Source organism: Mobula birostris, chromosome 8 (genome assembly GCF_030028105.1).
Source record: "Mobula birostris isolate sMobBir1 chromosome 8, sMobBir1.hap1, whole genome shotgun sequence".
NCBI lineage: Eukaryota > Metazoa > Chordata > Chondrichthyes > Myliobatiformes > Myliobatidae > Mobula > Mobula birostris.
The window spans coordinates 166744142-166757083 of record NC_092377.1 but is presented as its reverse complement, the minus strand read 5'-3'; the positions used below and the strand labels follow the sequence as shown (position 1 = coordinate 166757083).

Here is a 12942-nt window from a genome sequence, read left to right as displayed (position 1 = left end):
ATCATTCTTCTGAACTCCAGCGAGGATGGGCCCAAGTCATGAAATGCTCTTCGTACATTAACCTTTTCATTCCTGGTATCATTTCTGTGAACTTCCTCTGAACCCTCTCCAATGCCAGCACATCTTTTAGATATGGGGCCCAAAATTGCTCACAATGCTCCATTTGTGGTCTGACCAATGGGAAGAGATGTTACCTGATGAGATGTCCATCTACTGAAAATCCTTTGTTTGCTACTCAGGGCGAAACAATTTCACTCATCAGACAAGTTGATGATAACTGGCTGGAGGGGAGAATAACTGGGACCAATCGACAAGGCATCTTTCCATCAAACTATGTGCAAGTGGTGAAGTTGCCAAAGATCAAGGTCTCTAGTGAATTTTCTATTGGCCCAACATCCCCAAATCCCAATTTCCCCAACCCTTCACCAAACCCCATCAAGCTCCACTCTAGCACCTCAGTAAAGCTCCCATCTCAGCCCTTCTCCACCTCTCCAACCACCACCACCCAATCCTACCCCAACACCTTACCAAGATCCACCAACACCCAGTCTCACCCCAACACCTTGGCAAGATTCACCAACACCCAGTCCTACCCCAACACCTTACCAAGATCCACCAACACCCAGTCCTACCCCAGCACCTTGGCAAGATCTAGCACCACCCAGTCCTACCCCGACAACTCACCAAGATCCAGTACCAAGCTCCAACCCCACACAAGCTTAAACCAGTTCAACGACAGCCCTTTGCCAGCCACCAAAGTCCAACCTTACGTAAATGCTCCAACCCCCACAGCTCAGCCCTACATCAATGCCCCGCCAAACCCCACAGCTCAGTCCTACGCCAATGCCCCACCAACCTGCACAGCCCAATCCTATGCCAATGCCCCACCAGTCACCACAGCTCAGTCCTATGCCAATGTCCTACCAACCTGCACAGCCCAATCCTATGCCAATGCCCCACCAGTCACCACAGCTCAGTCCTATGCCAATGTCCTACCAACCCCCACAGCTCAGTCCTACCATAACACCTCGCCAGCCCACATAAATCTGCACTACGCCAGCATTGCACTAACCTCACCAACCCAGACATACGCCAATGATTCAGCAACCTCCCAATCCCACCAATTCCCCAACCCACTGACTCCTACAGCCCTGTCTAACCCAAAAGCCTCATCTATTCCCCAAACCCAGCCATACATCAACTCTGAAAGTAAGCCCCATCCCATTGCCACATCACTCCCTACATCTCAGTCCTATTCCACCACCATATCACCCGGACATTCCCAGATGCATGCCAAATCCTCCACTATCTCCCAAGGCCATCCCTATTCCGGCACTTCACCAAGCCTACAAATGGATTCCTCAATGACCAGGGTACCAGCCAATCAGCAGCCACTTCCAGCGTCACTCACCAATCAGCTCTCAGCGTCAGTTTTGTCGGCCAACCAGCACCATCCGACTAGGTTCTTGCACTCAGCATCATCACCAGAGGCTGGCCTAAGTCCAGTAACCATGGCATCAGCATCCTACACTCAATGTCCACTCCAGGTAAGGATCTTTAACTGAAATCTTTCTACTTATTACCAAAAAAGCCCACCAAAACTCATAAACCTCACATCCCAGAAATCAATCTAACAGCAGGAAATTGTGGGGAGGTGTGGGAGCTGTAACATGGGCAGTGGGTGTCTCTCACTGTGGACCCTTGAAGGTAGCCGTCACGGAGAAACGCCATCTGCTGGCGGAACTCAGCAGGTCAACATAGAACGCTGAATGGTCTAGCACAGGAACAAGCTCTTTAGCCCATGATATTGTGCTGAACCATTTGAATTAGTAATCGAATGGCCAACTAAACTAATTCCTTCTGCCCACACAATGCCCATATCCTTCCGTTTTCCTTACAATCAGTGTGCCTATCTAAACATCTCTTTTAAGTCTAATGTTTTTGCCTCAGGCAGTGCATTCCAAGCACCCACCACTCTCTGTGTATATATATAAAAAAACTGTCCCTCTCTTCTCCTTTGAATTTACCCCCTCTCATGCCTTCTGGTTTTAGACATTTCAACTCTTGGAAAAAGGTGTTGTCTCTCTACTCAATCTATGCCTCTCATAATCTTGTGAACTTCTATCAGATCTCCTCTCAGCCTCCACGGTTCCAGAGGAAACAACACAAGTTTATCCAACTTGTTATAGCACATGCCGTCTAATCCAGGCAACATCCTTGTAAACCTCTTCTACACCCTCCCCAAAGCTTCCTATAATGGGCCAACCAGAGCTGTATGGCCAATCAGCATCTGTAGGGGGAGAGGAATTGTCAACTTTTCAGGTTGAAACTCTACCTCAGGATGGCATCAGGGTTTTGACTTGAAATGTCAGCAATTCCTCTCCCCCCGCCCCCCAGCAGATGCTGCCCAACCCACAGAGTCCCTCCAGAAGATGGTATTGCCCTGGATTCCAGTGTGTTAACTCTCCTGTATCTCCAGATACAGACCATCGCACCCCACAACCCTCCAACACAATTTAGCTGTAAACACGGCGCATGTGATGGGGTTCAGTCCCAGTATTTCGGAGCAGCGGTGAACCACTCTAGTGCCAGTGACACCCATGGGTGCTGGGTGCTCTCTCTCCAGACCCACATGGCCAGAGGGGCTAGGTGACTCTCTCTTCCTTGTTTGCTAAATAAAGATTAGTTTTATTTGTCACATGTACATTTAAATAGAAAGAGAGATGCGCCATTTTGCATCAACGACTAATAGAGTCATACTTTATTGATCCCGGGGGAAATTGGTTTTCGTTACAGTTGGACCATAAATAATAAATAGTAATAGAACCATAAATAATTAAATAGTAATATGTAAATTATGCCAGTAAATTATGAAATAAGTCCAGGACCAGCCTATCGGCTCAGGGTGTCTGATCCTCCAAGGGAGGAGTTGTAAGGTTTGATGGCCACAGGCAGGAATGACTTCCTATGACGCTCTGTGTTGCATCTCGGTGGAATGAGTCTCTGGCTGAATGTACTCCTGTGCCCACCCAGTACATTATGCAGTGGATGGGAGACATTGACCAAGATGGCATGCAACTTAGACAGCATCCTCTTTTCAGACACCACCGTCAGAGAGTCCAGTTCCATCCCCACAGCATCACTGGCCTTACGAATGAGTTTGTTGATTCTGTTGGTGTCTGCTACCCTCAGCCTGCTGCCCCAGCACACAACAGCAAACATGATAGCACTGGCCACCACAGACTCGTAGAACATCCTCAGCATCGTTCGGCAGATGTTAAAGGATCTCAGTCTCCTCAGGAAATAGAGACGGCTCTGACCCTTCTTGTAGACAGCCTCAGTGTTCTTTGACCAGTCCAGTTTATTGTCAACTCGTATCCCCAATATAATACAATCCAAGAATGCGCTGGGGGCAACCCACAAGTGTTGCCTTGCTTCTGGCGCCAATATAGCATGCCCACAACTCACTAACCCTAACCCTGGAACGTAGGAGGAAACTGGAGCACCTGGAGGAAACTCGCATGGTTCCGGGGAAAACGGACAGGCAGGGGTGGGAATTGAATCCTGATTGTTGGTGTTACACCAACCGCTTCACTACCACGCCACCCCTCTCCTCTACACCATCCATGGACAGATGGGAGGAAGTGGGTTTGAGAGGTTGGGTGGAATGCAGACAGTGTTGGCGATTCCCAGAAGCAGAGGCTGGCACCAGAAGGGAATTCTGTCCCGTTATCACAAAAAGCGCACACTGGGCCTTGTCCCGCCAGCCTGCATCATGTGGTCACTTCCTCTGTCCCCTCCTGGCGTAACACCTCCTCTCTGCTCCTTGAACAGTGCCAGCTGCCCTCTGACCCCAAACCGCAGGCAAGCACAACGTCCACCCAACCAACTGGAAGCACGATGGTGTTGCCGACTGCCGGTGTCAGCTGGAGCACGTGAGTAATCACCTCATTCAAACACCTCCCGTGGGACAGGCTGGAAAGTGTCCCTGCTGGGATCTGGTGCAGAAACCACAAAGGGCTCAGAACTGACAACTGCCTGGCGATCATGTCATTCAGGGGAGGATCTGAGGATGGGCAGTCCCTGAGAGGGAACCTCGGAGAGGGGGGATTCCTAATCAATAGGGCAGGATAGGATTGGAGCAATACGCACAAAATGCTGGAGGAACTCGGAGGCCAGGCAGCATCTTTGGAAAAGAGTACAGTCGACATTTTGAACTAAGACCCTTCAGCAGGACCTGATGTGTGTGTTGTTTAGATTTCCAGCATCTGCAGATTTTCTCTAGTTTGTGATAGGATAGAATTGGATTCCACTAGGCCATTAGACATAGAATTCGGCCATTCAGCCCATCGAGTCTGCTCCACCACTCCATCATGGCTGATTTACTATCCCTATCAACCCCATTCTCCTGCCTTCCCCACATAATCTTTGACACCCTTACTAATCAGGAACCTATAAACCTCTGTTTTAAATATACCTGATAACTAGGCTCCTACAGCTGTCTGTGGCAATGAATTCCACAGATTCACCACCCTCTGGCTAAAGAAATTCCTCCTCATCTTTGTTCTAAAGGGACATCCTTCTGTTCTGAGGTTGTGTCCTCTGGTCCTAGACTCTCCCAATATTGGAAACATCCTCTCTATGTCCACTCTCTCTAGGCCTTTCAATAGGTTTAAATAAGATCCCCACTTATTCTTCGAAACTCCAGTGAGTACAGGTCCAGAGCCATCAGAAGCTCTTCATATGTTAAACCTTTAGTTCTAAGGATCATTCTCTTGAACCTCCTCTAGACTCTCTCTAATGCCAGCACATCCTTTGGAACCATATTGGGCCCATAACTACTTACAACACTCCAAGTGTGGTCTGACAAATGCCTTACAATCACACCATTATATTCTTGTCCTTTCGAAATGAATGCTAACATTGCATTTGTCTTCCTTACCACCAGCTCAACCTGCAAGTTAACCTTTAGGGAATCCTGCACAAGGACTTCCAAGTCCTTTTGCAATTCCAATTTCTGAATTTGCTCCCCCCCCCCCGTTAGAGAATAGTCTATGCTTTTATTCCTTCTGCCAAGGTGCATGACAATACACTTCCTTCTGCTCTATTCCATCAGACACTTCTTTGCCCACTCTCCCAGTCTGTCCAAGTCCTTCTGCAGACTCCCTGCTTCCTCAATACTACCTGCCCCTCCGTTTATCATGAACAAACCTGGCCACAAAGACATCAATTCCATCATCCAAATCATTGATACATAATTTGAAAAGAAGTGGTCCCAATATTGACTCCTGCAGCCAACCAGAAAAGGTCCCTTTTATTCCCACTCTTTCCCTCCTGCCAGTCAGCCAATCTTTTATCCATACTAGTGTCTTTCCTGTAACACCATGGGCTCTTACCCTGCTAAGCAGCCTCATGAGTGGCACCTTGTCAAAGGCTTTCAGAAAATCCAAGTAAATAACATTCACTGACTCTCCTTTGTTTATCCTGCCTGTTATTTCCTCCAAGCATTCCAACAGATTTATCAGGCAAGATTTTCCCTGAAGGAAACTATGCTGACTTTGGTCTGCTTTGCCGTGTGCCTCCAAGTTCCCAGAAACCTCATCCTTAATAATGGATTCCAACATCTTCCCAACCACTGAAGTCAGGCTAACTGGCCTCTAGTTTCCTTTCTTCAGCCTCCCTTCCTTCTTAAAGAGTGGAGAGACATCTACTATTAGTCACCGGTAGCCAACTAGAAAAGGCCCCATTCATTCCCACCTTCACCTTCTTCACCTTCTGTCAGTCAGCCACTCTTCAGTATGACCCCGAGGAGGGGTTCTGGGGTTTCTGATGTTGGGGTTCCAGATATCAAGGGAGGGACGGTGAGTGAGGGTTGGTGGAATGCCTGTCAGGGGTACTGGGTCTCATGTTGACCCTGTTGCTGTTACAGGTATCGAGGGAGGGACAGTGAGTGAGGGTTGGTGGAATGCCTGTCAGGGCTACCGGGTACTGGGTCTCATGTTGACCCTGTTGCTGTTACAGGTATCGGGCACTGTACAGCTACCAGCCGCGGAACTCGGACGAGCTGGAGCTGAGGGAGGGAGACCTGGTGCATGTCCTGGAGAAGTGTGACGACGGCTGGTTCGTAGGTAAAGAGTGTGACTGTGTCTGCGTTAGGACTACAGCCCCAAACCAAACTCATTCTCATTTGCTCACTGGACCTTTCCACTTCTCCCCCAACACAGGGACGTCTGGACGGACTAACGGCTTCGGAACATTCCCTGGGAACTACGTACAGCCAATGTGACCTTCCGCCATTGGCCACTGGACGTCTGGGAAACAGACTGGGCTCTCAATCTGTCTTGTCGGTTACCCCTGCACACGCTTGCGCGCTCTCTCTCCCTCCCTCCAGTCTGCTCCTATCTCTTATATTTTATTTTTCTTTTATCTGTAATCTTCTTAACACCATTCTCCCTCTCATTCTCCTCCTCTGTATGTTTTATCTCTCTCTGTCTCCACCCTGCACCTTCCAACCTCCCCCTCTTCTTCCTTTCTTCAATAGTGAGCTTCTTCACCTGCGACCTCCTTCCCAATCTGGCCTCACCCACCCCCCCCCAACCCCCAGAGTGGACACAGCAGCCTTATGTGGTTGCCCTGAATCCCCCTGTTGATTGAGGCTGTGGGAGATGGGACTGTGGTGGGGGGTGGAATCAGAGGTTGTGTGTGGTGTGAAACTCCGCCAAACACCCACCAATTCTCAGCCCTCTTTCTTGTCACAGTCTCGGCTTGGGAACAACAGGCTCCATCCTGTGTGGGTGTGCATGTACCCGAACCAGCGCTGGGCTGTAAAATTTCTGCTGCTTTTCAATAAAACAAGATCAGAATCAAACTCTTCCCTCTCGTCAGTAACAAGGCGAGCTGCCTACGTTTACAGCAACGCCTCGTGCGAACGGTCAGGGTCCCCGCAACACCGTGGTCTCAGGACAAACCGTGTGGCGACAGCAGAATTCCCAAAGTTTTCAGTCAGGGGAGGGCCTGGAGCACCATCAGTGAAGGAGGTTTTAAGAACACAGAACAGTACAGGCCCTTTGGCCCACAATGTTGTGTTGATCTTTCAATCTAACCTTTCCCTTGCATAATAGCAGGAGGGAGAATTTTGAAGAATATTTTGTAATGTTGATGGCTGTTCAGCCCATCGAATCAGCCCCATCAGTCTCCTTGCCCCTCTCATTTCACTGGATACCCACAAGCCCATATATACCCATTTGTTTTTACCAGTGATCAACATTACGGGGCAATTTGCAGCCACAATTAACTTTCGTGCACATCGTTGGAACGTAGGATGAAACCGAAGTATCTGGGAGAAGCCAGCGTGGTCACAGGAAGAATGTAGCAACGGTCCCTGATGCTGAAAGGAATGGCTCTATCCACTATACCACTAGGCCGAGGTGGGGGAGTTGGCCCATGAGCTGAGGGTACAGCTGTCAGTGGAGGGAGCAGTCTGAAGGTGTGAGGGAGTTCGATGAGGATTGAGCATGGGGTCAGGGGCGGCTGAGGGCGATGGTGGGTCTAGATAGTTGAGATATTGCCTGCATGACTGTTAAATGAAGCCTGTGAACCAAGAGGAGATGAGGAGACTTCCTGCCCAAAGAGGGTGGGTGGGAGGTGGGGGCAGACTCTGTCAATGGTGTAAGGCCCTTCCCTGTCCAAGCACAGCTGTACGGCAGGATTGTGGAGTGGAGATACAGTGCGTTCTGAGGTGCAAGGTGCTCCTTCCCTCTGTTAGCCTGCAGGCCACCCTTGGATAAGGTGTTGCCGCCCCCCCAACCCCCACATGAAGCCATGAGAGCCAGCGGTGGATGGTTGTATAAGCAGCTGTGCATACAAAACCATAAGATATAGGAGCAGAACTATTTGGCCCATTGAGTCTGGTCTGCCATTTCATTGTAGCGAATCCAATTTTCCTCTCAGCCCCAATCTCCTGCCTTCCCCGTATCCCTTCATGCCCTGACCAATCAAGAATCTATCAACCTCTCCCTTAAATATACATAAATACTTGGCCCCCACAGCTGCCTGTGGCAGTGAATTCCACAGGTTCACCACTCTCTGGCTAAAGAAATTCCTCCTCATCTCTGTTCTAAAAGTACACCCCTCTATTCTGAGGCTGTGTCCTCTGGTCTTAGACTCTCCCACCATAGGAAACTTCCTCTCCACATCCACTTTATCAAGGCCTTTCACCATTCGACAGGTTTCATGAGGCCCCCTGGTGAATACAGGCCCAGAGCCATCAAATGCTCTTCATATGACAAGCTATTCAATACTAGAATCATTTTTGTGAACCTCCTTTGAACCCTCTCCAATTTCACATCCTTTCTAAGAGAAAGCGCCCAAACCTGCTCATAATACTCCATATGAGGCCTCACCAGCACTTTATAAAGTTCCAATATTACATCCTTGTTTTTATATTCTAGTCCTCTTGAAATTTGCCTTCCTCACCACGAACTCAACCTGCAAAATAACCTTTAGGGAATCCTGCATAAGGACTCCCAAATCCTTTTGCATCTGTTTTTTGTATTTTCTCTCCATTTAGAAAATAGTTAACTCTTTCATTTCTTCTACCAGTGCATGACCATACGCTTCCCAACAATGTATTCCATCTGCCATTCTTTTGCCCATTCTTGTCTAAGTCCTTCTGTAGCTTCTCTACTTCCTCAAAACTAACTGCCCCTCCACCTATCTTTATATTGTCTGCAAACTTTGTAACAAAGACATTAATTCCAGCATCCAAATCATTGGTATGTAACGTAAAAAGAATTGGTCCCAGCACAGACCCCTGTGGAACACCACTAATCACCAGCAGCCAACCAAAAAAGGCTCCTTTCATTCATCTTTCCTGTAATACCATGGGCTCTTAGCTTCTTAAGCAGCCTCAACTTTGGCACCTTGTTAAAGGCCTTCTGAAAATTAGAGTACACAACATCAACCGATTCTCCATTGTCTGTCCTGTTTGTTACTTCTTTGAAGAATTCCAACATTATGTGCCGTGTCACATGACGTGGACAATCATGGTCTTTCCATGACCATCATTGTTCTTGGCAGATTTTTCTACAGAAGTGGTTTGCCATTGCCACCTTCTGCGCAGTGTCTTTACACGATGGGTGACCCCAGCCATGAGGAAACCATGCTGACTACTGCCTATTTTATCATGTGCCTCCAAATACCCTGAGACCTCACCCTTAATAATCAACTCCAACATCTTTCCAACCACTGAGGTCAGATCAACTGGCCTATAGTTTCCTTTCTTCTGCCTCTCTCCCTTCTTGAGGAGTGGAGTGACATTGCAATTTTCTAGTCTTCTGGAACCATTCCAGAATCTAGTGATTCTTGAAAGATCATTACTAATGCCTCCACAATCTCTTCATCTTCAGACCTTACAGTTTTCCAAGAAGTTTCTCTCTCGTTATGGTAACTTCACACACTTCAGGATGCCTGACACCTGGACCTTCCAACATACTGCTAGTGTCTTCCACAGTGAAGACTGATGCAAAATACTTACTCAGTTTGTCTGCTATTTCATTATCCCCAATTACTACCTCTCCAGCATCCTTTTCCAGCAGTCCAATATCCACTCTCACCTCTCTTTTACACTTAAAATCACAAGTCCTGGTTATGCGACCACTGACGCTGGCAGTCAAATCTGAAGAGTATTGATAATGGCTGGGGTCACCCATCGTGTAAAGACACTGCCCAGAAGGTGGCAATAGCAAACCACTTCTGTAGAAAAATCTGCCAAGAACAATGATGGTCAAGGAAAGACCATAATTGCCCATGTGATACGACACGGCACAGAATGATGATGACGATGACTGCAGGAGGTCTCTGCGACTATACATCATCCAGGGGCATCCACAGGCTAGAAAGGGCAGCTCAGACATTGAGGGAGGGAGGGAGAGAGAGTGTGAGGCAGAGAAATACACAGACCGTGAGGAGAGAGGTAGAAATATGAGAGTGAGTGTTGGTGTGAGAGAGAGAGAGAGAGGGTCTGCGAGAGGGGGAGGGGGAGTGATGGAGGGGCTGAGAGAGAGGGTGTGAGAAAGAACTGTCAGCAGACTGAGGGAGGAACGGGAGAGAGACCTGTGCTGAGACTCCCAAGTTATTGTTGGACCGGGATGGTGGGGGATGATGAGGCACTGACTGCCCCAACCACAGGGTTCCTGTGTGTGGCTCTGACATTGTGATGTTGAGGCCTTGTGGAGATGGTAGGATGTGGGGGCATCAAATAATCAACTTTATTCACCACATACACTCAATGGCCACTTCATTCGGTACCTCCTGTCTCTAACGGAGTGGCCACTGAGTGTAAGTCTGTGGTCTTCCGCTGCTGCAGCCCGTCCACTTCAATGTCTGACATGTGTGTTCAGAGATGCTGTTCTGCACACCACTGTCACCTTCCTGTCAGCTTGAAACCAGTCTGGGCATTCTCCTCCTCCTCGCTCACTAACCCAAGGCGTTTTCACCCACAGAACTGGCACTTACTAGATGTTTTTGTTTCTTGTTTTTCCACACCATTTGCTGTGAACTCCGTTGTGCATGAAAGTCCTAGGAGATCAGCAGTTTCTGAGATACTCAAACCACCCCATCTGGCACCAACAATCAAAGTCACTCAGATCACATTTTTTCCCCCATTCTGATGCCTGGTCTGAACAACAACTGACCATGTCTATATGCTTACGCGTTTGGAATTTGCCGTGATATGCAAACTCAGAGTCATGAAACACTACAGCACGGAAGCAGGCCTTTTGGCCCATCTAATCCATGCTGAACCATTATTCTGCCTAGTCCCATTGAGCTGCACACAGACCATCACCCTCCATACCCCTCCCATCCATGTACTTATCTAAAATTCTCTTAAATGTTGACATCGAACCCACATCTAGAAGGGGCCAGACTGAGGCCCGAAATATCAACAATTCCATCCCCCCTACACAGATGATGTTTGACATGCTGAGTTCCTTTCACAGATTGTGTCACTCCCTTATCTGCAGGTTGGTTTGGGGTGGCATCATAACTGTGTCTCAATCCTGGAACACCTCAACCAACCCTCCTGTATCCTGGCCCCTGACCTCAATCCATCAGCAGCCCAGCTCTGGCGTGGAGAGGGACTGTGGACACTGAGGTGAAACTCCCTGTGAGACAGGAGGGAGGTTTGCTCTGTGAGCTGTGCAGGGATGTTATGTCAGATAATGCAGCCTTCTGGCGCCAATCGCAGAGAGATTCTCAGCTTCCTGTGTTTCTATTCCCTTTGACTAGTGAGGTGTACACCTCCCTGCCACAGCACCGAGGACGGGCTGCTACAACAGTCAGGGAGCCCCGACTATCTCACAACCAGTGAAGTACAGTACATCTCAGGTGCAGTCACCGTAGGAGTGGGAAAATTGCAACCGTCACTCCACTCTTTGAGGAGGGAAGCAAAAGACTATTGAAGACTAGAGACTATTTGCGAAAGAACATTGAACTCATCACCACAGACGGCTGTGGAGGCCAAGTCATTAGGTTTATTTAAAGCAGAGGTTGATAGGTTCTTAATTAGAAAGGGCATCAAAAGTTACGGGGAGAAGGAAGGAGAATGGGATTAAGAGGGATAATAAATCAGCCATGATGGAATGGCAGAGCAGACTCGATGGGCCAAATGGCCCAATTTCACTCCTTTGTCTTATGGTCTAGGAAGCATGGCAGGCAATTTGTACACAACAGGATCTCACGGAGACATACCAATTAAAAATCTTAGTGATGGAATGACAGATCCTTACAACACAAAACAAGCAGGCCTTTCAGCCTATCGAGTCCATGCTGAACAACTAGGATCATTAAGACTGATCCCATTTCATTCCCCCACCCCCTGTCTCTCCCCTCATCCTGCACCCCCGGACTGGGGGCGACTTACAGCTGCCAATTAGCACATATCGTCAGGATGTGGGAGGAGACTGGAGCACTGGGTGGAAACCCACACGTCGTCACAGTGAAAACGGACAGCGTCAAAGGCTGGGATCGAACCGGTGTCTCTGGAGCTGTGACGCTGCGGCTCCACCAGCCGTGCCACTGTGTCTGTCCGAGGACTCTCCGTCGGCTTCTGTCAGAGCAACGCAGCTTTGTCCCCTTGTAGTCTCGGCGTGAGCTCCCTCCACACACAAGCCCAGGGCCTCATGCTTTCTCCTCACTTGCACACGGCAACAGCTGTCTGGACTGCATGTAAAATAAGGTTCATACTGCATCATGATACGAGTGAAAAGAAACCATAAAGCCCTTAATGCTGCTACGCAAGTCAATAAGGTGGTTAGGGAGGAGTTTGGTGTTTTATCTATTTGTTTATTGAGATACAGTGCAGAAAAGGCTCGAGCTGCACTACCCAGCAATCCCTCAACCTAAGCCTAGCCTAATCACCAGACAATTTACAGTGAACAATTCACCTACCAACCGGTACATCTTGAATTGAATTGACTTTATTTCTTACATCCTTCACATACATGAGGGAAAAAATCTTTACGTTACATCTCCGTCTGAATGTGCACCTTATAGTAATTTGTAATAAATAGTACGTACAACAGAACAGTCAATATAGCATAGAAATACAATTGTGTCAGCGGGAATTAACCAGTCCAATGGCCTGGTGGAAGAAGCTGTCCCGGAGCCCGTTGGTCCTGGCTTTTATGCTGCGGTACCGTTTCCCAGATGGTAACAGCTGGAATAATTTGTTGTTGGGGTGACTTGGGTCCCCAATGATCCTTTGGGCCCTTTTTACACACCCATCCTTGTGAATGTCCTGAATCATGGGAAGTTCACAACTACAGATGCGCTGGGCTGTCCGCACCACTCTCTGCAGAGTCCTGTGATTGAGGGAGGTACAGTTCCCATACCAGGCAGTGATGCAGTCAGTCAGAATGCTCTTAGTTGTGCCCCTATAGA

General features: G+C 48.4%; 1 protein-coding gene across 7 annotated transcripts in view; it reads left to right on the top strand.

The window, feature by feature from the left end:
* sorbs3 (sorbin and SH3 domain containing 3) overlaps positions 1-8966 on the top strand; it is an 85234-nt gene extending 76268 nt beyond the window's left edge. For 6 of the 7 annotated variants that reach the window (XM_072266792.1, XM_072266791.1, XM_072266795.1 and 3 more), the window contains 4 exons: positions 240-1547; positions 3835-3935; positions 6022-6128; positions 6225-8966. In XM_072266792.1, the coding sequence (XP_072122893.1) occupies positions 240-1547; positions 3835-3935; positions 6022-6128; positions 6225-6286 (1578 nt within the window). In that variant the 3' untranslated portion in view covers positions 6287-8966. The remainder of the gene's footprint in view (positions 1-239; positions 1548-3834; positions 3936-6021; positions 6129-6224) is intronic. The other variant, XM_072266793.1, reaches the window with a different exon arrangement.
* The last annotated feature ends 3976 nt before the right edge of the window (positions 8967-12942 follow it).